General features: G+C 40.3%; 1 protein-coding gene across 2 annotated transcripts in view; it reads right to left on the reverse strand.

Annotated features, from left to right (window-relative positions):
- Positions 1–20,637, reverse strand: part of hcrtr2 (hypocretin (orexin) receptor 2) — a 58,145-nt gene extending 37,508 nt beyond the window's left edge. The window contains exon 1 of one of the 2 annotated variants that reach the window (XM_079687941.1): positions 20,388–20,637. In XM_079687941.1, coding sequence (XP_079544067.1) covers positions 20,388–20,589 — 202 coding nt within the window. In that variant the 5' untranslated portion in view covers positions 20,590–20,637. Of the gene's footprint in view, positions 1–2,852; positions 3,064–20,387 lie in introns of those variants that run through there. The other variant, XM_079687942.1, reaches the window with a different exon arrangement.
- Between the last annotated feature and the right edge of the window lie 4,543 nt (positions 20,638–25,180).

The raw sequence follows: 25,180 nt of genomic DNA on the forward strand, positions 1-25,180 counted from the left end.
GGACACAGTCAAAGACAAACAAGGAACCAACAATGACAGACAGAAAAATCGGAACTTAAATGAGTCAGTCATTCTACAGAAAAGGTGAAATCTGGGTGATACAAATCTGCAGAAATATATTCCTTCTAAACACATCTAAAACTTGTTAAATAGCAATAACTAACTCTTAACTTGATGAATCCACAACAAGTAGAGCTTAAAGTATTTGTATTATTTTTATACATTATACAAAGCTTATTTGTATAGGAATGTCACTGGTGTTACGTGTTACCAGGAAGAAGAGTAACACCAGTGACGGTAACACCAGTGACAATTTGGACAAAACACTACCATTTTAACAAAATGGCTGCAATGTGTCAGACCAAATATGGTCAATGTAAGAGCCATTTAGGCACATTATTTTATGGTAATGAATTATGTTTTTGTGAGCGAATTCAATATTCTTTAATTTAACTTAAATGAGCTGAAATACTGTGAATTATTATTATACTGTTTTGTAACGTGTTATCTTGCTTATGGACAGCTCTAGTTTATGTTTTGTTATTTATAGAAAGCAATCTTAGGGGCGTGCTTGGGTATAAATGACGCTGCCAGCATGACACAGCAGGAAGTCTAGAGAGCCAAGTTGGGAAACATTTTTGACCGTCCAAATCCGTAAGACCGAGGGATCTTGTTTTTTTTGTTGTTTTTTTTTTCTTCGGCAGTGGGCCGCCAGCTGATGTTGAACCTCTAAATAAAGCACCTGAATGGAACGAGCAAGTATCTACTTTTTTCAATATACGCGAGTCAATACTCGAACTCGCCTCCTAGACTAAGTGGCCTTTGAACATTGATTTTCTTTTGGACAATTGGCCACTACAATAAGTCAAAAACTTACCGACAACGTCGTGAGGATTACTAGCGTGTAGGAACCTACTATCACTGGAATTGTCGGAGGTGGATCTGATCGTGGCTACTGGAGCCGCGGCAGAAACTAAGTGGATCTGATCGTGGCTAATGGGGCAAAGGACCGTTTGGATTATCCTCTACCGTTTGGACATGGACTGCAGGCTGTCACGCTACTCTGCATGCCTTTCCGTTGGATTTCCGGCCACTGGGTAAAACAGCTGTTGTCTTTTGGTCAGCCGAACCGGTTGAATAATGTCGGAAGACAGCGCCAATGAGGGTGCGTTTACGGTCGACGCCCACAAGAGGGCAGCAAAACCAACAGAAAAGGCCATGGAGCAGCGGCTACAGCTCTGCATCAATGCAAGGAGCAGTGGCGTTTTCTCCTGGAGGCCAAGGGAAGCCAGGCTTCCCCTGTTTTTTCGGATTGTAGTTATCATTTTAATAAATAAATAAAAACACTTCGTTTAGTTTCGGAAATTCTTTGTTGTGTGTTGCTGCCGGCCCGTCTGTCCCCCATTCTCATTGAGTATTTTACAAAGAGTGAAACAGCGCCCCTCTAGATGTTATGGTGGAACAGTAAATAGCACTCTCTGTTGCGAGAGAAGGCCAGCCGAAATTTGCTTCCCTTGGTGAAAAGAAATGGAGGGATTGACCAATCAGATGAGGCTCACGTCATGACCCTGCCAACCTTTGATTGGTCAGGGCCATGCCAAGGGAAGCCAGAGGCGGCTGGCTTCCCTTGCCTCACAATCTAATCAAATCGCATCAATTTAGTGGTGCAGTGACGCGTCCCAAAAAGCGGAAATAAGCTGCGCTCGGTTTCCCTCGACAAAATAGCAATGGGATTTCTCCATAGGATTTTGGAAAATAGCTCGAAAAAAGGTAAGTGGAAAACGAACCCTGTTAGGTAAATGCACGTTTTGTTCAGTCGGATAATATCCACATAATTTTCGAATCATAAATCTAATCGATAGAAGATAGATAGCGTCACTGCACCACTCTCACCGCCGTTAGAAAGTAGCAAGCAACTGAAGCAAGTGCAATTATGGAGGGTGGAGATTTGGAGTATTTAATCAAAAATAATTGGACTAAACTTCCGCTGCAGCAGCAACAACAAATACAATCTGATGACAGGCCAATGCCCAAACTGGAGCTGTGTACAGCGAGGAACAAAGGAGCGAACCGGACGTAAAACGTTAAAGGTCTCCTGATTTAGTTTGTGAATGAATGCTTATTAGAGTTTCGGCTGGAGAGTGCGTGCCGACCTGTCGGTCAGATAACAGGCGTGTGTCAGTCCTGCATCTGTATGATACAAATGTGTGTAAAATGATACCGGGCGCTGTAATCACTCATCTGGTTACGTTATTACATTGACCACCACACCCCCCCCTACCCCAAAAGAAAGGATGTATTATTGGCTTCCCCTCATTTTTTTCCTACGCCACGCTACTGGCAAGGAGAGGTAAATTAAGACAACTCACTGCCAAAATGAATGAAGTTGAGCCCTTTTAATGGGCAACACCTGTAACTTGATGGAAGTTATCTCAAAGATGAAACTTTTCAAGGCAGTCTTTGAAGAGTTTAAAGACTGTCACTGCTCAGTTGTGCTTTTTATGAACGAAGAAGAAAAGAGCCATGATCAAGAGAGCTGGTTTGAGCCTAAATCTCAAAGAAAGAAAGGAAGCAAGTTTGTGAAAACCTACGCCTTCGTGGACCCTGGGAGCTCTGCAACATTTTGCACAGACTCTTTAGCAAGGCAGCTAAACCTGCAGGGAAAAAGAGCGCAGCTTGTCCTAACAACAATGAGCTCAACCAAACAAGTGAAATGTTCTCTGCTGAGAGATTTGGAGGTCTGTGGAATTAAAGAAGATAAGTTTATCAGCTTAAAAAAGCTTTTCACGCAAAAGAGCATCCCAGTAAAGGATCATATTCCTCTTCAGAAAGACATTGAAAAATGGCCACACCTTCAGGAAGTAGAGCTGCCGTGCATCGCTGCTGAGATAGGACTCCTAATTGGAAATGACGTGCATGAAGCTTTCGAGCCATGGAAAGTCATTCACAGTCAGAACAACGGCCCATATGCCGTAAAGACGGTCCTTGGCTGGACTATTAACGGCCCGCTTAAAGAACAAGAAGACAGTGAGCCAAAGGACGGTGAGCAGCACCAAGTCACAATCAACCGGATTGCAGTAGAGACTGTGGAAAGGCTACTAATACAGCAATACAATGCAGACTTTCCCGAGCATTGCTACAGTGACAAACTGGAAATATCACAGGAAGACAAAAAATTCATCAGCTCTTTGTCCAGCTCAATCCATCATGCTGAAGGACATTATTACATCAATCTACCTACAAAGACATCATTGGTCAGCTTGCCAAACAATAGGTATGCTGCAGTTCAGAGAGCAATTAACCTAAAGAAGAGACTCAACAAAAAACCTGAATTCCACCAGGAATACACAGACTGTATTAGTGACCTGCTAAGCAAGGGATATGCAGTCAAGGTGCCAGAGACACAACTGAGCCGGCAAGACGACAGTGTGGTATATCCCACACCATGGTGTGTACCACCCACAAAAGAAAAAACTCCGGGTGGTCTTTGACTGTGCTGCAAGTTTCCATGGAACTTAAATCAATAACGAATTGCTTCAGGGTCCTGACCTTACAAGCTCCCTCATCGGAGTCCTGACACGTTTTAGACAAGAGCATGTTGCAATGATGGCAGACATAGAAGCCATGTACCACCAAGTCAGAGTCCCAGAAGAGGATACAGACCTCCTGCGCTTTTTGTGGTGGCCTAATGGAGACCTCACACAAGAAATGGTTGATTACAAAATGGTTGTACACATTTTCGGCGCCACCTCGTCTGCCAGCTGTGCTAGCTTTGCCTCAAGAAGAGCAGCAGAAGAAAACAGGACTGCGGCATCAATTCAGGCCGTAGAGACAGTTCTGAGGAACTTTTACGTTGATGACTGTTTAAAGTCAGTCAGTAGTGACTCTGAAGCCATGCCTCATTTGTGAATAGGACACTTTAATTTTGCAGTATGGCACAATGCATTACAGGGCGCATGTTCATCCCTGAAAATACATATATTTAGTTTGTTTTATGGAAATCCTATGTCAAGGGGTGTAGGTGGATTCCTCCCCCATAAGTAAATGCAAATGTTTTGTTAGGAGTATAATTGAGTTATTGTTAGCCATATTTTTGTTTGGAAATGACTCTTGTTGTTATTATTATTAATTATAAGTCTTCCCGCATTATAATTAGGGGCCGGAATTGTAAGAGCCATTTAGGCACATTATTTTATGGTAATGAATTATGTTTTTGTGAGCTAATTGAATATTCTTTAATTTAACTTAAATGAGCTGAAATACTGTGAATTATTATTATACTGTTTTGTAACGTGTTATCTTGCTTATGGACAGCTCTAGTTTATGTTTTGTTATTTATAGAAAGCAATCTTATAGGGAGAGTCCTCTCGGACTGAGAGGCTGAGATAACATCAGCTCAGGGAGGTAAAGGACTCGCTGAGTGATTATATTGTAAACTTTAGTCTTAAGTTATCTCAGTGGGTCTCAAACGGTTTGGTCTAAACAATTATTTCCATTTATTTAATATAGTTGTTCAACATAAGTTAAAAAGTAATTCCAATGTCAGTAAAAAATTAAAAACACAGTTTGAAAGGGAAGTGATTAGTAAAATATGCATAAATAAAAAGAAAGAATGCAGACTAGGTAAGATAAAGATAGGAGAGAGGAGTATATCAATGATGTGTTATTGGTTGTGAGCATATTCTAATGGTTTCTGGAGTATTGAAATACAGTTCTGTTTCATATGAGTGTTGAGAGAGCTGTATCCATAAATCTCTTAATTTGTGCACCAGATGGATGCCTTTAACTTCACTTTAAAGAAACAAATCTTACCGGGGGTGCATGCCCCCGGACCCCCCTATAGGATGTGAGGTCATCACAAATAAAACAGGTTCATGGACAGATAAGTTTGCACACTCATTATACACACTACACATTTTTCTTGGATTAGTTAACACCATAGTCCCTAATATATATTTTTAGAAAGGCAGGAAATGGAATTAAATCGAGAACAATGTTTCATTGCGGAGGACACCCTGTTTTGTGTCCCCCCCACTTCTCAAACCAAAGTTACACCCTTGGGTCAACGTCATGTATTTTGGTGTCTGCAAAAGTAAGTGACAGTACTTCCAACTTTTCTGTAGAATGACCCAAATACACACAAGACTAATCACACAAACAAGACACAGGTGAGGAGGGAGGAGAAAACACAGGGGCTTAGGCACCAGGTGAACACAATCGGGTAATCAGGTAGGAGGGAAAACAGACAGAGGTTGCGTTCCAATAGTCCATTTAGCTTAGGAACCTTCCTAACCAAGTGAAATGACCCGGAAGTAGGTTATAAAGGAAGTTTCGAAACCTCCTTTCCTATCATTCTAGGGTTGCGTTCCGATAATCCAAAAATCAGCTCCTAAATTCTAACCCTATCTCCTATTCCTTGACCTCTGAGTGAAACGTCACGGGGTTAAGGGATAGTGGATAGGAGAATTCAAAAGGACTTAGGAGAAGAGACTGCGCTACTTTAGAGAATCCGAATGCACTTTCACTATCCGACGTGTTTATGATGTGCCAGCGGACATCATTGTGTGCGTCTGCTGCTGTGGTGAAACTATGGAAACTACAGTGTTCTATACAACGGACTACAACATGGATGTTTAATAAGAACGAGGGACTCATCTAGAGATTCTGCACCGTGCTCTGATGCTGTTGCTTTATGCTTTATGAACGTGGACAACAGAGAAACATATTCTTCATGACCAAAGTTGTAATTGAAATAAAAAAGGAAAGTGAAATTTATGCTCGTCACCCTCTCCCTCCAGTCCACATTAATACAAATGATCCCAATACGTATGATTGAATGAAAATATCTTAAAATCAATACAAATGTATTTATTATAAACGTTAGTCCTTAACACCTATCACTGTGTACATCACCATTCAAACATCTTTTAAAAGTTGAACAAACCCCACACAGCTCAGTGAAATGTTGACTTTATTTGATCATTTCAGTAAAAACTAACGTTCATATTTCTCTTTTTGATTATAATACTGATGAACGTTCAAAACGAAGCACTTTGGCAACTTACCACATACGTTTTAAAATGCTTAATAAGCACCGTAACTTTCATGATATAATTTCTCCGTCATAATCGTTTGTTTCCGTGAACGGCCGACTGTTGTGTGACGCAAATGCTGCGGCTGCAAGGCATTGTGGGGCAGCATTTTCTCCTCTCCTTTCGGTAAGGGAGGTCCAGTGGTTCCTAAGCTAAAGGAGGTTATAAAGGAAGTTTGAAACCTCCTTTCCTTTCATTTGGAGAATTGGAACGGCACTTAACATGGCTGCCACTGACGTACTTCCGGGTCATTTCACTTGGTTAGGAAGGTTCCTAAGATAAATGGACTATTGGAACGCAACCCAGTTGCGTTCGGATAGTTTAAAAATCAGCACCTAAGTTCTAACCCTATCTCCTATTCCTTGACCTCTGAGTGAAACGTCACGGGGTTAAGGGATAGTGGATAGGAGAATTCAAAAGGACTTAGGAGAGGAGACTGCGGTACTTTAGAGAATCCGAATGCACTTTCACTATCCAACGTGTTTATGATGCGCCAGCGGACGTCATTGTGTGCTTCTGCTGCTGTGGGGAAACTACAGTATGGAAACTACAGTTTTCTATACAACGGACTACAACATCAATGTTTAATAAGAACGACAGAGTCATCTAGAGACTCCGCACCGTGCTCTGATGCTTTTGCTTTATGCTTTATGAACAACAGAGAATCATATTCTTCATGACCAAAATTGGAATTGAAATAAAAAATGTAAGTGAAACTTATGCTCGTCACCTTCTCCCTCCGGTCCACATTAATACAAATGATCCCAATACGTATGATTGTATGAACTATGAAAATATCTTAAAATCAATATAAATGTATTTATTATAAACGTTAGTCTTTAACACCTATCACTGTGTATACCACCATTCAAACATCTTTTAAAAGTTGAACAAACCCCACACAGCTCAGTGAAATGTTGACTTTATTTGATAATTTCAGTAAAAGCTAACGTTCATATTTCTCTTTTTGATTATAATACTGATGAACGTTCAAAACGAGCACTTTGGCCACTTACCACATACGTTTTAAAATGCTTAATAAGCACCGTAACTTTCATGATATAATTTCTCCGTCATAATCGTTTGTGTCCGTGAACGGCCGACTATTGTGTGACGTCAAATGCTGCGGCTTCAAGGCATTGTGGGGCAGCATTTTCTCCTCTCCTTTTGGTTAGGGAGGTCCAGTGGTTCCTAAGCTAAAGGAGATTATAAAGGAAGTTTGAAACCTCCTTTCCTATCATTCTAGAGCAGTGGTTCCCAACGTTTGTCCCCAAGAGCCCCCCCAAATGACTCCTGTTGGAATTTGCCCCCCCCCCAAAAGCAACACACAAGGGGGGGGGGGGGGGTTCCAAAGTCTCAAAAATGCTACAACTACTGTCACAAACTGGATGAATGTTAAGTATTTTGTTAAAGGAGGATGAAAGTGTAATTAAGGAGCACTATTGGAGTGACTTTGATGGTTATTGGACTCAGGATTCATTCATTTGGATTCCCGCTGTATGAAGAAATTAAAGGACGACGCAAGTGGAAACAATTCAAAAAGGGATTAAACTGTTTAAAACACATGCTCAAAGTAAGCCGGATTTTGCCGATGTGTTTATGTGGATTCAAAAGTCGTAAATAATCTACAAAATGGAGGAGACCGATCTGATCGGAGCAACTGTGACAAATAATCCAACTGAAACCGTCATGGACAATGACTATGTTTTAAAAATGCGCTTATCCAGACAAGCCTGGTTTGGACACTTTATGGACAGAAGAAACATTTCCATTAAAGAAAGAATTATACATTTCTGTCTTTTTATGCCTTTAATAGCTACTAACTTGAATTTTCATTCAAATTAATTAATCAATTATTTTTTATATGTTATTGTAATGTAGAGACAAGGCTTTTAGTGACAATCATGTATTGTGTTACAATTATATAAAAAAAAAAAAAAAAGTCTAAATATGGTATTTGGCCTCAAATCATCTGAGGCCTGGCGCCCCCCCTGCGATCTTTGGCGCCCCCCCAAGGTTGGGAACCACTGTTCTAGAGAATTCGAACGGCACTTATCATGGCTGCCACTGAGGGACTTCCGGGTCATTTCACTCGGTTAGGAAGGTTCCTAAGCTAAATGGACTATTCGACTGCAGCGCAGCCCTCCTTTATAACCTCCTTTAGCTTAGGAACAACTGGACCTCCCTTACCGAAAGGAGAGGAGAAAATGCTGCCCCACAATGCCTTGCAGCCGCAGCATTTGCGTCACATAACAGTCGGCCGTTCACGGAAACCAACGATTATGACGGAGAAATTATATCAGGAAAGTTACGGTGCTTATTAAGCATTTTAAAACGTATGTGGTAAGTTGCCAAAGTGCTTTGTTTTGATCGTTCATCAGTAGGCTATTATAATCAAAAAGAGAAATATGAACGTTAGTTTTTACTGAAATTATCAAATAAAGTCAACATTTCACTGAGCTGTGTGTGGCTTGTTCAACTTTTAAAAGATGTTTGAATGGTGATCTACACAGTGATAGGTGTTAAGGACTAACGTTTATAATAAATACATTTGTATTGATTTTAAGATATTTTCATACAATCGTACGTATTGGGATCATTTGTATTAATGTGGACCGGAGGGAGAGGGTGACGAGCATAAATTTCACTTTCCTTTTTTATTTCAATTACAACTTTGGTCATGAAGAATATGTTTCTCTGTTGTCCACGTTCATAAAGCATAAAGCAACAGCATCAGAGCACGGTGCAGAGTCTCTCGATGAGTCCCTCGTTCTTATTAAACATCCATGTAGTCCGTTGTATAGAACACTGTAGTTTCCATAGTTTCACCACAGCAGCAGACGCACACAATGACGTCCGCTGGCGCATCATAAACACGTCAGATAGTGAAAGTGCATTCGGATTCTCTCTTCTCCTAAGTCCTTTTGAATTCTCCAATCCACTACCCCTTAACCCCCTGAGTGGTCAAGGAATAGGAGATAGGGTTAGAATTTATGAGCTGATTTTTGGATTATCGGAACGCAACCAGAAAGTAACCGGCAAGACGGGGTGAACACTTTTCAAAATAAAACATGAAACCAAAGACAGAAAAAGACAAGACAAAACACAACACAGACAGATCGTTACACATACACTTTCACAGGGCTCCCATTGACGATATGTTGCTTGTTAGATAAAAGCCGGTGCAGGAAAATCCTCTTATATTGAGTGCAAGCAGTGGCAGTTAGAGAGCCTTTTCATTTAGTGTTCAATGTTTCACAGTGCTCTTACGTTGGTACATGTGATATTTATTCGATAATGAAACTGAAGCAGCTACATGGAATTCTTGAATAAAATATTGTTAATACAGTATATGGAGGCTGTGGCTCAGTGCACTGATCCTCAGATAAGAGGAGTTCTGATTCAATCCCCACTGCAGTGTCCCTGGGCAAGACACCCCAAATTGCTCTGGGGATTGCCCACAGTATTGATTATGTAAGTCGCTTCGGGTAAAAGCGCCTAACAAGTGACATGTAATGTAATGTTATTTATACATCTGTGCTTGTCCGATCAAGTCATGTCTAAAACTACTTTTGAAGCTTTTTAAAAGGTGGTTGTTAACAAATAGATAAATGACACTACAGACAATTTTGTCCATTTGTGCTTCAACAATAATGGTAACCTACTACAGTTGTAAGCATATGTTGTTTTTTTGTAAAGTTGGGAGAAGGACATGAGGAAGCTCCTTTTGATCCAGCATGTCTCCCTTACAGCTCCCCGTGCTGCTTGTGGAACCAAGTTGCTAGAGGCGCTAACAAAAAAATACAGAAGTTTCTAGACCACATCTGATCTCTGAGAACTACACATCAAAGAAAACATTATCATAAATCCCGGGAGGATGGTTGAATCCACATTAATAGGCCACCCATATTCACAGTTAATTCAAAAATAAAAAGTAATGCAGAAGATAACTGTTTCAACTGTCTTAATTGTTCTGTGTGTTGCTTTATTTCCTGTCTTGAGTTTGTGTTCAGGGTCTGTTTCTTGCACTTTGTTTTGTTTGCTTATAATATTGTGAAAAACATTGGAACAGAAAGTAGTAAAACTTTAGGAAAGCCAATAAGATGCTTTAGGTTGACATAACCTAAGGGCACTGGCTCGCTTTAAAGGTCTGCTATCATGCAATTTTTGGGCATATAGTATGGGTCTCAGATATATAAAAAAATATATAAAAAACATTTCTATGATGTGTTTTGCTCAAAATACCAAACAGATGCATTTTAGACATCCCTCATATTCCTCTATTCCAGCCCTGTTAGAGAACTGTATGTTCGGGGTCCTTAGCTTGAAAGAAAAAAGAGGAGGGGGGGCTTGTGCCAGCTCAGAATTCTACGAGATACAGCTAAACGCTGCCGTGATTAAACGCCATATCATGTTCCAAACCACATCAAGGATTATTTCTGAAGCAGTATTTCTGAAACAGTAGCTCAAATGCTTTTTCTCTTGCTGGTTTACCACAAGGTGAGTTCCTTTTTTTATTTCCTGCTTTTCACTCTTTCCAGTGCAGGTTGGCTCTGAGTGTTAGCGAGGCTTGCTAATGTAGACTAAGGCCATATTACTTCCAAAACACGTCGGGCATTGTTTCTAATGGCAACGTTTCTGATAGTGCTGTGCATCCACATTTCCGATATTACATCATATCGGACGCAAATCTGGATGAGCTCCGTTGTACCCCCATTTTTAGAAATTGGGGTACGGAGGGAAAGAGAGAGGGTTTTGTTTTCTGACACTTTGTGTCACACATTTATGTATAAAAGACATCAAAAAGTGCATTTTGCAGGATAGGTGTCATGATTTTAGTTGTGTGTGTTAAGTTGTGGGTTTATTTTGAAATGCTGTTCTCCCTGTGTCTGGTCTTCCGTGTTTGCCCTCCTGTGTCTGATTGTGCCTCATTGTGTTCACCTGTTGCCCTTGTGTTTCTGCCTCCCCTGCCCAGCTGTGTCTTGTCCTGTGATTACCCTTCTGTGTATTTAGTCTTGTCTTCCCCTGTGCTCCATGTCGGTTCGTTGTATTTTCTCACTCTCCATGTTTGTCACTTACCTCATGCTACCTGTTATGATTCACGATTTTTGTCTTGTTTTTTCATGCCAACAGCTTTGTTTGAATACAGCTCGCTTTTGTTTTGGAACCCACTTCCCTTTTTAACTGCATTTGAGTCCTAATATTCCCTGATCCTGACAATTGGTCCCCTTTAATTACCAGAGTCTGTGGCTCTGCTTGGATTGTTTTACTTGTGACTGGTGTGCCAATGTCCTCTGGCCTCATTGGCTAAGTGGAATGGATGCAACAAAGCAATAATCTTAAATGTTGTTTTTATCCGCCTGCTCTCAACCTTTATTACAGCTTTTAAATGCCACGCTAACCACAGCTAATTGTCCTGTACTCAACACCTGCTACTTCTGATGATACGTTTTAGGTGCCTTCAAATGATACCAGTCTTTTCTTACATGTGTGTGGCAGTGCATCATAAATAAATAGATACTATATTATTTCATAGAGCTTCCAATTCAGCCTGTGTGACACTGTACATGTTTCCAGTGTTTTATCTCTATACATTGAGCTATTTAAATTGTGTTTCTGTGTGAATTCAATGAGGGTCATCTGTTTGAAGAAGGTAAGACTGATTATATGTTTATATAAATTACAGCATTCAAAGTGTCAATCTACAAGCTTTTTGTGTTTGCTTGTAGTAAGGTTAACTGTTCTGTTTGTTTAGAGCATGATAGCATCTGCTCATGTCCCTGATGGATGCTTAAACAAATGTATAGTGGTGCAGAATGTCTGTGCATTATGGACTAATGAGTGAAGCTCAGGGAAATGTTGAGGACTCGCCCTAAGGACTGTGCATAGGTCCTAGTGAAAGACTGATAGCCGACTACATCAAAGCCAGCCTCGCACCCTCCCTCGACCCTCATCAGTTTGCCTATAGAGCCAACAGATCCACGGATGATGCCATCGCCACGGTCCTTCACACAGCTGTGAGCCACCTAGAAGGCCCAGGCAACTATATAAGGATGCTGTTTGTCGATTTTAGCTCAGCTTTTAACACCATCATACCTGACAAACTAGTGGAAAAACTGTCAAGCCTAGGTTTCCCCTCCATTTTATGCGCCTGAATTAATAATTTCCTTACAGACCGTCCTCAGACAGTGAAAATAGGCCCTTATTGCTCCTCCACCCGCACCCTCAGCACTGGCTCCCCGCAGGGCTGCGTGCTGAGCCCTCTACTCTACTTGCTCTACACACACGACTGCTCTCCCATTCACCCCTCCAACTCCATTATCAAATTTGCAGATGACACCACTGTTGTCGGCCAAATATATAAGGGAGACGACGAGTCGGCATACAGAGACGAGATCCTGAAGCTGTTTGCGTGGTGTTCAGCAAACAACCTATATCTGAACACAAGCAAAACAAAATAAATCATCATAGACTTCAGAAAGCACTGTCCAGAGCACGCCCCCCTTCACCTCAATGGAGAGAGAGTGGAGAGGGTCTCCACCTTTAAGTTCCTGGGGGTTCACATTTCGGAGAGCCTCAGCTGGACAGCACACACCACTGCAGCAGTTAAGAAGGCCCAGCAGCGACTACACTTCCTGAGGGTGCTTCGGAGGAACCGACTGAACAAGAAGCTGCTGGTGTCCTTCTACCGGGCGACCATCGAGAGCGTGCTGTCATACTTCATCTCGGGGTGGTATGCAGGATGCTCAGCTGCGGACAAGAAAGCCCTGCAGAGAGTGATACGGAGGGCAGAGAAAACCATCGGCTGCCCTCTCTGGAACACATCTCCACCTCCCGCTGCCTCAGCAGAGCTAACAAAATCATAAAGGAGAGCTCTCGACCAGGTCACAGACTGTTCTCTCTCCTGCCTTCTGGGAGAAGATACAGGAGCTTCAAGTCAAGGACAAACAGACTCAAAAACAGTTTCTACCCCTGGGCCGTCAGGCTGCTCAACCACCACACATAATGCAATAACCGAAACCATTCTCACACATACACACACCTTTATGCACTTTATATACTATTTTTATATCAATATTTTTAACTATTTATTCCCCCGTATGACTGTATGTTGTCTGTCCTATTGCTGTGTTTTTTAGTGTTACGTATTTGTTTGTATTTTTTGCACACCGGGACAGAGTTGCACTCTGAATCTCGTTATACTCTGTGTATAATGACAATAAAAGGCTTTTAACTTAACTTTAACTAGTGAGGGAACTTCAAAGGTATCCTGAAGTGTTTATTTAACAGTTTGATGGATATAACATTGTTGTATCTGAGGAATTAAAGTAAAGGAATTGTGCACAGCTTGCACAGGGCTCATTATGGAATGCTAACCCAATCCCCAGAGGGGAACATTTTATTTAGAATGAAGTCTTCCACACTTTCTGGCAGGCTTGATTCACCTCATGGGTGTATGGATAATCAGGATTACAGTTTAATATGTTGATTAAGGGCGATTTGAGTGTGATTTCTAATTTAAAAGTATAGATGGAAAACAGATGGCAGCTGTAGTTGCCATCTGTTTTATTCAACGAAATTGATACTATACACCTATTTTATTTATTGTTGTAAAAGGATATTAGTGCTGTTGAGCATATTAAATAAAAAATGTACCAAAGAAGGATAACATTTTTTGCCATATAGTACCTGTAAACATGGACATATTATCCCACTATTGTGCAAACATTATTTTGCTATTATTCAAACATTATTAGCAGAACTATTTGGTGTATTTCTTTGGAGGAAAGCATGTAAATCTGCATTTTACTTAATGATTTTGTTACAAAAGAAAATAGCAAGTTATGACTTAAAACATTCTAGGAACTCTACAGACATAGCGGTGGATTAAAAAAGTAGCTGCATCCACCAGTGCAGCTCTCACTAGTGCAGCTCTGCCCATTTGACTCCAGCTCTCACTGAACCATATGAGCAAATGCATGGCTCCCTGATAAAAAGGTGGTTGGAAAAAGAGAACATTAATTTAAAACAAGCAAGCCAAAAAAGGGCCAAATGGTAAATGCTTGGCATCAGATGGAGTATTTGCAGCCTTATGGTCTCATCGTTGGTGGATTAGCATTGTGACGGTAACTAATGCTGCTGACTAAACCTGCAAGTTTTGTTTATCAAAACAGAGTTAAACTGTAATCTGTGAAGAAAAGGGGAGCACCTTTTATACTGCATCCCATAATTGAGAAACCTACAACATCACTTAGTCTTATCGCTTCAAAGTGCTTGCCCGGGCATTGATTATATATCTAAATCAAAACATATTTGAAAAGTGGAGTGTTTGCCAGGACATTGATTTTATTTCTAATATAATCAATGTGTCACCCAAACTATATACATTATCCCAGCTTTGAACACAAAGTGAGTAGCTTATGCCCAGAATGAGTACAATTGTAAATAGAGTGGATTAATGAAAAAGAGTCCTCGGTTGCAGTCGAATAGTCCAAAAATCAGCTCCTATCGTCTATCCCTATCGTCTATTCCTTGACCTCAGTGTGAAACGTCACGGGGTTAAGGAATAGTGGATAGGAGAAGGACTTAGGAGAGTACTTTAGAGAATCTGAATGCACTTTCACTATACGACGTGTTTATGATGCGCCAGCTGACGTCATAAATGTGCGTCTGCTGCTGTGGGGGAACTATGGAAACTACAGTTTTCTATACAGTGGACTACATGGATGTATAATAAGAATGACGGACTACTGTAAACTCATCTAGAGACTCTGCACCGTGCTCTGATGCTGTTGTTTTATGCTTTATGAACGTGGACAACAGAGAAACATATTGTCACGATCTGTCTGTGTTGTGTTTTGTCTTGTCTAGATCTGTCTTTGGTTTTCTGTCTGCGTTGTGTCTTGTCTAGATCTGTCTTTGGTTTTCTGTCTGCGTTGTGTTTTGTCTTGTTTAAATCTGTCTGTGGTTCCCTGTCGTTAGTTTCCCTGGTGTGTCTAATTTACCCGATTGTGTTCACCTGGTGTCCCTGTGTTTTCTCCTCCCTCCTCACCTGTGTCTTGTTTGTATGATTAGTCTTGTGTGTATTTATGTTCCGGTTTTTCTGTCTGTCTTTGTCGGTTTGACTTGGTCTGTGGTGAGTGTTCTGTTCAGTCTTTGTGAATAGTTTAGCCTTGAAATAAAGGAGTTATTTTTGTCACTTTAATCTGCATTTGGGTCCTGCTTAATACACACATCGTAACACATATTCTTCATGACCAAAGTTGGAATTGAAATAAAAAGGAAAGTGATGCTTGTCACCCTCTTCCACATCAATACAAATTATCCCAATACAAATGTATTTTTTATTTAAATGTTAGTCCTTAACATCTATCACTGTGCATATCACCATTCAAACATCTTTTAAAAGTTTAACAAACCCCACACAGCTCAGTAAACACTGTGAAATGTTGACTTTATTTGATTTCAGTAAAAACTAACGTTCATATTTCTCTTTTTGATTATAATACTGACAATCGTTCAAAACAAAGCACTTTGGCAACTTACCACGTATGTTTTAAAATGCTTAATAAGCACCGTAACTTTCATGATATCAGTTCTCGGTCATAATCGGTTGTTTCCGTGAACGGCCGATTGTTGTGTGACGGCAAATGCTGCGGTCGCAAGGCATTGTGGGGCAGCATTTTCTCCTCTCCTTTCGTAAAGGGAGGTCCAGTGGTTCCTAAGATAAAGGAAGTTTGAAACCTCCTTTCCTATCATCTAGAGAATTGGAACGGCACTTATCATGGCTGCCACTGACGTACTTCTGGGTCATTTCACTCGGTTAGGAAGACTAAGACTAACCTAAATGGACTATTGGATCGCAACCCTAGTATTTGCAATTACTCAAAGCGCTTTTACAACATAAGTCAGCATTCAACCATTCAAATATACACTGGTGGTAAAGGCTGCCATATGAGGTACAGATAATATGTACATTCTTTTTATTTTTCCATAAGTACTTTTGCTTATATCATTGCTATTTACAAAAGAATATCAATTATTATACACCTGTCGAGTCCAATGGTACACATGATCCTGGGGAAGTGGGTCAGCTTTGAATGAGTTATCGTTCAAATATGCTGTTTGATTTGAACACAACACAAGATGAAAAGATGAAATCCTCAGGAAGCAAACAGGATCTGTTTGCACAAACACAAAAATAATAAACTCCTCACTATTTTGGAACTAATGGGCTTAATCAACTCAAGACTTTTGTAGATGTGCCGTGGTCTGCAGGTGTCTACCACAAAGACACTCTTTAATCTCCTGCTCTTGTTTTTGGTCATAATTAAATTAATTTGTATAGTAACCATGTACTGTATGTATCTGATGCTGACATGTGCTGCTGGATGAACTAGGGATGTCTATAAAATGCAACAGCCGGTCATCACCATGCAGTGAAAGGACATTTTAGTGGTGTACTATAAACAAAATTACTTTTTACATACTGTTTCATGCAGAAATTCATTTTCATATTCATACATGGCTCCTGCTAACCAGCCCCTAATGTTTGAGTGGAAGATGTAACAATTCAATCAAATAAAAAAAATGTAGCCAAAGCAAAAAAACACTTTTATATGTTTCTATCTTTTAAGTGTCTATGTTTTCTATTTGGAATACAAGTTCTGTCTTTGAGTGCACTTGCTTCTTGATCCAATCTGGGGCTTCAACTAAGAGGCATATCTTGCTGATGGGCTGTTCTAGAGTTCTAATCCTTAGTAAACTCATGACGTGTCCTCTCGAGTTGGCCTTCACTTCAATTACTCTACCCAAGATCCATGAGCCTCTGGGGGCTTTTACAACAACATCTCCTGTTCTGAGGTTTCTCTTGGTGCTTTTCAACTTCTGCAATGCCTGTATCAGAGAAAGATATCATCTTTTTCTTCCAGTGCAAAAGAGCTTTGAATTGTTTTCGACTTGGTTATCTGCGCATGGTTCTGGTTCACTTAAAGTTGAGGTTTGAGGAGTGTTGGTGAACTGTTATTGCCTCACCTTCACATAGGAATGTTTCGAAGATTTCATCATTACGTTTCTGATGCTCTTTGACAAACAGAAGGATCCTCTAACGAACAAATTTAAAGGGGCATATTTAATCTTACTTTGATTCCAAGCTTTTCTGTCTCAGTAAGACTGGTGCTGTTATTTTAACTTCCTCGTCTGAATATATTTAAACATTAACTGGTGTCCACTTCTAGATAGTCAAGGCATGTGAAAATGACTTCACAACTTTTAACTGATTTGGCTTTTTGACTTTTAACTCTCTTGTTATCTGATGACCTAAGTAATATACCCCAGGAAAGGAGTGTGAAAAAAAGTAACTCAGTTGTTAGACTGTATCATTATCAGCAGATTCATGATCAGTCTTATGTTTTAGGTGGAAATAAAGCCGATAACAAATACTCATACATTTAACCTTCAGCTGTTAAAAATGGAAAATGAATGGATAATGACCTGCGGTTTAATATCCATTATTTTAATGGAATACATTCCAGCTTCTCCGACAGTGATATCATTGTCAATAGTGATGCATTCCTTTTGTCCCTTTGAAATGAAACTCTTCATTTTCTCATGTGAATTGTGTTCATAATGCAGCAGCGCCTACAATCAGCTCCACTATTGGCCTCTGCTTGTCTGTGAATTGAGGTGCGCATACTGCAGATGCTGGGATTGCTTTGAATGTATCTGAAGTCTTTTCTCTTTCCCTCTGAGATTGTTGAGGCTCCAGTAGATTCTACCAGAAAGGACGATTTCGATCATTTTTCACCTTGCTTTGAAATCTTAATGGTATGTCTTAATTAATAACAACATATATGACCACTCTCCTTTTCATTGTTCCTTTTTCTGGCTGATGCAGTACAGTAAATGCAGTCGTTAATAAGAGATTGCCCTAATGACTCAGATATGTTGCTAGAAGTTTTCTTTTACAATTCCTTTGTGTGAAATTTGCAAGTGCCATTGTTCTCGGATGTTTCTCGAAAGTGTTCAGTTTAGTTTCTGTTTGTTTTACTAACAGGCTACACTACACAATACTGTTCTTTATGTACTGTTTCTTGTTTAAGGATTTTTTTGGATGGCACATAGCTTGATTCTATTACATTTAGTTTCATTTAGTCAACATATTCTTACCCCATTACAGCTTTCTTCTCTAAACCAATTTGGCCATATTTATTTCACTCACTAAAAGCTACTGCATTAAAAAAAACTAAGTATGAGAAACAAAATGACAGAATTAGAAAAGGATAATTATATAAGCGATGTTTCACATTATAATGGAGACAAGTATAATGAGAACCTGTCAGCTCTGAAACTAATGGCCCGTCAATGTAACCTAGACAAACAAATGCACATTTCACTCGTAAATAAAAACGAGGGCTCATCGGCTAGCCTCTGCACATATCATGGAGTATTAATTACGTATATTTATGTTCTCTCTTTCAATGGGAGAGAGAAGACAACCTAATGTGATTGCTTGCTATTTGTTGCATGGACATATTCAAATCCTATAAGCCTGCAGTATTACTGGCAATATGTGAGTTTCAAGGGCCAAATAAATAGCCAATGAGCTGCTGACCTTACAAACTTGATATGAAACTGAGGAATGATTTGTTTGGAAACATTTGGGGTGATCAATATTAGCGTTGGATTACTGCCAAACCAAACGTGTGCAGCTCCATGTTATTGACAGTGTATCTGTCAGTCAGACAGAAATACCTGCTGCACTGAGCTGTATGGATTCTTTCTGTGAGTCTGCAACATTCAGCATGTGTTGATACCCGAAAAGAATAAACGTGTGTTCCTTCTACAATATTACACTTTTTTTCTGACTCAAGCAGTATTTTTTTACAGTGAGAAAAGGTTATTTAAATACAGTATGTACAATCAAATAAATACATTACATTACATTACATTTGGCTGATGCTTTAGTCTTATCCAAAGTGACTTACAATAAGTGCAAAAACCTTAAAGATTCAAACTCTGTACAACAAAGAAAGTACAGATATATTCACTTCAAGCTGATCATTGTACAGTAAGTGCTGGTGAATTAGTTACAAGGCCTAAATTCACTTTTTAAAGTGCTTCACATTTACATTTCTCATTCATTATAGTAAGACTATTTGAATGGTTGTATTCTCCCTTGTGCTGCATAAAGTGAGGAAGAAATGTGATATTGCCACACTGCTATACAATGACAGATACACCTCAGCAATAACATATGTATATGAACTGTTTCATTAACCTTTCAGGTATGAAATATGCATGACACATCCTTTATCTAATGAATTAGGAATACATACTTCATTACATCTAATTGCAAATTAAGAGATAGTTGTAAGAAGGAGCTAACATACGCACAGCTGTTTCAAAGGTCCTGCATTTTTCAGACAAATATTCGAACCAATTAATTGGTGAGCAATTATGACAAAACTGTGTTATCAATTAAAACAATGGTTCCAGTGAAGTCGAAAATCTTCAGTTAATAAGAGAGGGAGGAATCCTGCAGTGCGATGAAAAACATATATTGGCACACAAAGCCTTGGGGAGTTGAGATCAAATGGATCAGGGCAGCTTATTGCAATAACTCTCACTTTCTGTCACTGGTATATAAAAAAAATTAAGAATGGTGCCCAAATATTTCACAATATGTTTTTCTATAAATTGCAACCATGTGAGTTTAAGGTATAGTCAATAAAAGACAGAGAAGCAACTGAATTGTCATTTTGAGTCCACTTTACATTGTGGAAAAGCTTGCTCACTGCCTTTGCCTTTGCCTCATATTCTCAGTATGAATCTGATTTTAAATGGCTTTCTCAAATACCTCCGACATATCCAGCAACACAGCCCAATAAGAGACAATTGTGGAGATTACATGAAATTGAGACAAAATTGTAATTGGGGTACCACGTAATTCTATCGATATATAAAGCTCTCTGTTCCCCCACTTAGCCTGAGATCAAACGTGCCCCCTCACACTGTGGTATAAGTGTTATGTCTGTAGTTTTAATCCAATTCAGAAAATGTGTATGTGCACTTTGCTTCACCAAAAGACGCACTCTCCCCTTCTCTATCAGAAGCTGCACTTTCACTGATCATAAAAAAACGTAACAATTCGTTTTTTCCTCCCAGGTGATCAGCTTTCTGTCCTAGTAACAGTGCTCATTCACATTCTCCCAAAGTTGTCTAAAGTGTTTTTTAGGATATTTACAGCACCGATTGCGCATGCATGGAAAAGGACATTACAGAGGTGCAACTTACCCAAGGAGTTTCCTATGAGAGAGACGAAGAAAACAATAATGTAAGCAACGATGAGAACCCACTCATACTGCTTGGGGTGTAAGTACTCTCTCCAGATGTATCTCAGAAGTTCGTCGTCATCATCATGCGGGTGTAACTCCGTGCTGATGTTGGCCGAAGATAAACACTCCTCGCAATCAGAATTCCCTGTGATCCCAGACATCCTTCGAGATATTTATGTGTCTGTTGTAATACCTGCTGTTCAGCGAGTGTCTTCAGTGACCGCGGGTTGTGGAGCACTGCCAGTGGAGACGCGGCGGAGTGGAGCGATAATAACGCGCTCCTCACACCCCGTCAGTGTGACGCTGATATCTTCTCATTCTCCGTGAAAGACCGCAGCAGGACTCACGCACCAACACAGGGAGCAACCCACAACCCTCAAGGAAAATGGAAAAATCAGGAGGGGAAGCAGAGAACTGAAATGACATTTGTTTTATGAAAATTATGCTACATAATCACAATTGCAGGATATCAAATATTCTTTATTGCGTTAAACGTTCTCTTTGGAGATTTCCATTTGCATTGAAATTACGTTTTGTTAAAATGTAAGCACCTACAGGTAGGCCTACATCTCATTTGCTGCTAATATAGCAGGTAATACAGTTGGCTTGACTGCATGGGTAATGAGCTGTTACAGTTTATATTTTTAAATTCAGTCCAGAACTCTATTAGGAGCCTCTAAATGAGGAACATTGATGTTTCAAGGATTACTTGAGACCATCTCCCTCACTCAATTAACCTGCATGATCAAATTAGCACCAGCACTTACAAAATAAATGAAATAAATTGCCTAAAAATTTGAGGCAATTTTACATATGATGTAGATAGTTTTTTAAGTAATGAATGGTATAACAAGACCAATATAGAGGCAAAACGTTGGCTTAAATCACCACACGAATACTTCTGCTGCTTTTGTTTTGTCCCACTCCTTGGTGCATTATCTCTCACATGCCGAGGAATAAATCTGCACTGCAGTTGGTGGAACAACAGGTATCACAATTCTGCACAAAAACACTAACTTTAAGGTCATAGGTTGCCTGTGTTTGATGGGATTTGTTTTTGCCATCAAACAACAAGAGCCTATGACCTCAACAACAAAGCCAGATAAACCATGGTGAATTATCTGGGTTTGCAGACAGTTTTGAGCAAAAGAGAGATGTTATTGATGACAGTATTTCAGAGAGAAATGAGGCTCTTCATGATGAAAGTTGTGGAAACATACAGTGAGACAAACAAGACAAAACGGCACAAGTGGTTGCTGAGAGTTTAGGTCAATATGGTTCGAATGCGTTAACTGTATTCTACGCATGGTTTCATCTTCTGTTGCACCAATGCAAACTCTGTAATATGAGTGTGAAAGGATTCCAAACACCACAGTCATTATGATGAGATACCAGCCGTGTTCCCACTCTGCCATTTTAAATAGATTTTATGATTCTTTACATTATTATTTAAGTGGATATCAACATTTACTGTGAAACTCTTTGGATTGGTGTGAAATCTTTGCAAGACTTAAGTTCAGAAGTTCAGCAACATTATAAAGCAACATAATAGATATAATTGTGTCCTTGTTATTCAATCCTGCCTTTTCCGAGATTGCTACCTCTTACCGCTACCGCTTCTTTTGTACATGTGTCTCAAATAGTCAGCTATTTTCTTGGAAGACAAAATTATTGGCAATTCTTAAGATTTTGGGTTCTTTGTCAAGTTCTTTCTAACATTTATAATATACCAGAAGCAGTGCATTTAAGCCACTTTTCATTACTTTGAGCTATATAATTCACATTCTTTCATGAGAAGCTCTTAAAAATAATATGAAATTATTTGTGTACTTTTAGTGTAAATCATTGAACTGTATCCAATTCTAATACCAAGCTTAGCTTACTGGCTGTAGCCTCATATTTGGAGCAGGGTATTGATCTTTGCAACTAACCCAAATAGCAGACAACGAAAAAAATCATACTTTCCAAAATGAATGAATGATTTTTTCCTTAAGATTAACAACCGTTAAGCCAATACACCAGAAATGAAATATGACTGAGATCCAAACATGACTGAGACTGAGAACAGCAAAACGCAGAACTCATTAGGAAACAATCCTCCATAACAAAGATGTTAAGTTACACAGTGCAGAGAAAAGTCGCTTGGAGTTCACCCAGCAGGACTGGAGATGAGAGTGACGCCTGGAAAACTGCCCTTTGGCTGCAACAAGTCCTCCAACTCATATCACCAAATGGGTCGATTGTTCAAGCCCTTATTACGACCAAATATGTCTTTTGTTGAAGCGCTTAATACGACCTATAATTACGTTTGAAAGTTTTCGGCCTCTAGAGCTCCCGTTGAATGCAAACGTTACAGAGGGTCGTTTATTCGCAAATAACCCTCTCTGTAAAATCCTAAATTGTTAGATAGTTTGGCCATTAAAACGCTTTTTGATTAGATTTCTAGCGAGAAGTGTATATTGTACTTTTAGATTCCACGTCCAGTCGATATGTAGGATCTATAATTTGATAGATATTACGACGATGATTTGAGGTTTCGTCAGGAGAACGTGTATATGCGGCAAGCTTCCATGTAAAGTTACGGGTTGAAAACAGTATTTCCGGTCTCAACGTTTTCATAATAAAACCAATGATCAAATGATTTAACAGTGATATCTGCAGTACTCATCCACTAAAAAACTATAAGTTAGCGTGGGGTTCCTGCTCGGTGTCGAAGCCAGCCTCGGTTGGAGGTGGGCTGCCACCAGCGGTTCCATGGGCGGCATACCGTCACAGTCCAGGGAGGAGGCACCCTGGATTGGGGCCTTGTTGCTGAAAGGGCGGTCTCTCCACGAGACCGACACCTCGTCCAGCATCTCCGGAAAGACTGGAAGGAGCTGCCTCTTCGTCCTCGCTGCTTGGGGCAATTGCTTCCCCCTCGTAGCGAGATCTGGAGGTCTCCTTGGCCACTTCAGGCCATGGGATGTCCAGCCTGGACGCAGCGCGTTGACACACGGCCTGCAAGTCCATACTTAGGCAGGGCGAAGCTGGTGTGCTTTCGCTCGGGAGAGCGGACATCGCTCCCGGCTTTGCAGCCTGAGCCGATGAAACGAAGATGTCATCCTCGTGCTCATCCGAGTCGGACAGGAGGAACTCAGAGGCATCCTCTTCTTCCTCCATATAGTCCAACTCCAGGACATCCTCCGCGGGTGGAACCATGGTGAGGTCCAGTTGGGAGCCCCAGCTTGACACAGCACAGGGCTTCGCTCTCGCGGCTCTTGCCGCCACCGGACCCCATCCTGACACGGTGCGGGGCTCCGGTTCAGTGACTGCCGCTGTTATTGAGCCCCAGCCTGACACAGCGCGGGGCTCAATCTCTGCGGCGGACGCCACCATGTCTTGATTGCCGGCCGGCGAATCAGCGGACATGAGGGGGTCCTGTCCCGACAAGCTAGCTTGGCGTGCTAGCCGTCGGCGGAGGCTCTTAATGGTGAAGCGGGCACAATGCCCGCACGAGCCGGGGTTATCGATAGCCTCCTGGGCGTGTTCCAGCCCGAGGCAGGACGAGCAGACCCGGTGTGAGTCTGTGCCTGAGATCTTAAACCCGCAGCCGCATAGCCGAGCCTCCGAGTCCCTGACTCCTCTGGTGTGAGGGAGAGAAGGGTCCATCTTTGTTCGCCGGGGCGTCGTCGTGGAGTGGACACGCTAGTAACAGTACGTTACTGAGAAAAAAATCCAACCTTGTCATTAATCCAAAAGGAAAAAGCGACGGCGTAGATTTTATTCTTAAAGAATATTAACTGGTGTGTTAATACCTTTTTAGGGCCGGGACTCGATTAAAAAAATTAATCTAATTAATTAGAGGCTTTGTAATTAATTAATCGAAATTAATCGCATTTTTAATCACATATAAATATTTGACCTGAGAACAGTGAGAAGCAATTTTTTTCACATGGATTTTAGTATACCATTGAATAATGACTGAATACATAATCTTAAGCAACAAAACATTGTTTATTTTTTTCAAGGTGGTACTTAACCAATACCAAAAGAAAAGTGCAATTTTTGCCATAAAGTGTAGCAATAGCATATTTAGGAATATAGTACATTTCAAAGATTCAGGTAGCCTATAGGTAGGTAGACCTTCTGTAAACTATAACACTTTGTTTTTTAAGTAAAACACAATACTTTCAAGTACATTCAGAACATTGGAAACCCTGACTATTAGAAAACATCTCTCTGTTGCTTCAGAGGCCATAACAAACTTTGTTGATTTACCAACAGTTGATTTAAAAAATCTAATACATTTCAGTCCAACTCTCTCAATAACCTTGGCCAAAACAATAAACAGTTCAAGTTCAACAGTTTTTTTAACGCGTTAATTTTTGTGTAATTAATTAATCTTAATTAACGCGTTAAAATCCCGGCCCTAGTTTTTATCTCCGTCTCCTCTGGTGTGAGAGAGAAAAGAGAACGTCCTCGCTACCGTGGTGTCGGTGTGGAGGGAAGAGAAACTAGCAACAGGTATGTTACTAGCTTGAAGAAAAAAATCAAACCTTACCGTAATTTCGAAAGAAAGAAACGGCGAGGCAGATTACAATATTAACTGGTGTGTTAATATTGTTCAGTCTTCTTGCAAAGCAAAAAAGTAACCGGCAAGCGCCCGTCGACTGAATGTTAGCTTTGGGTTCAGTCTGTGGATCGTTAAGCTAGTCCGGCTACTGATAATTCGAGATGTGCTCTGAAGCGAGAAGAAGTGTTTGAATGACGCTG

This window comes from Notothenia rossii, assembly GCF_949606895.1.
Source record: "Notothenia rossii genome assembly, chromosome: 6".
NCBI classification, from domain to species: domain Eukaryota; kingdom Metazoa; phylum Chordata; class Actinopteri; order Perciformes; family Nototheniidae; genus Notothenia; species Notothenia rossii.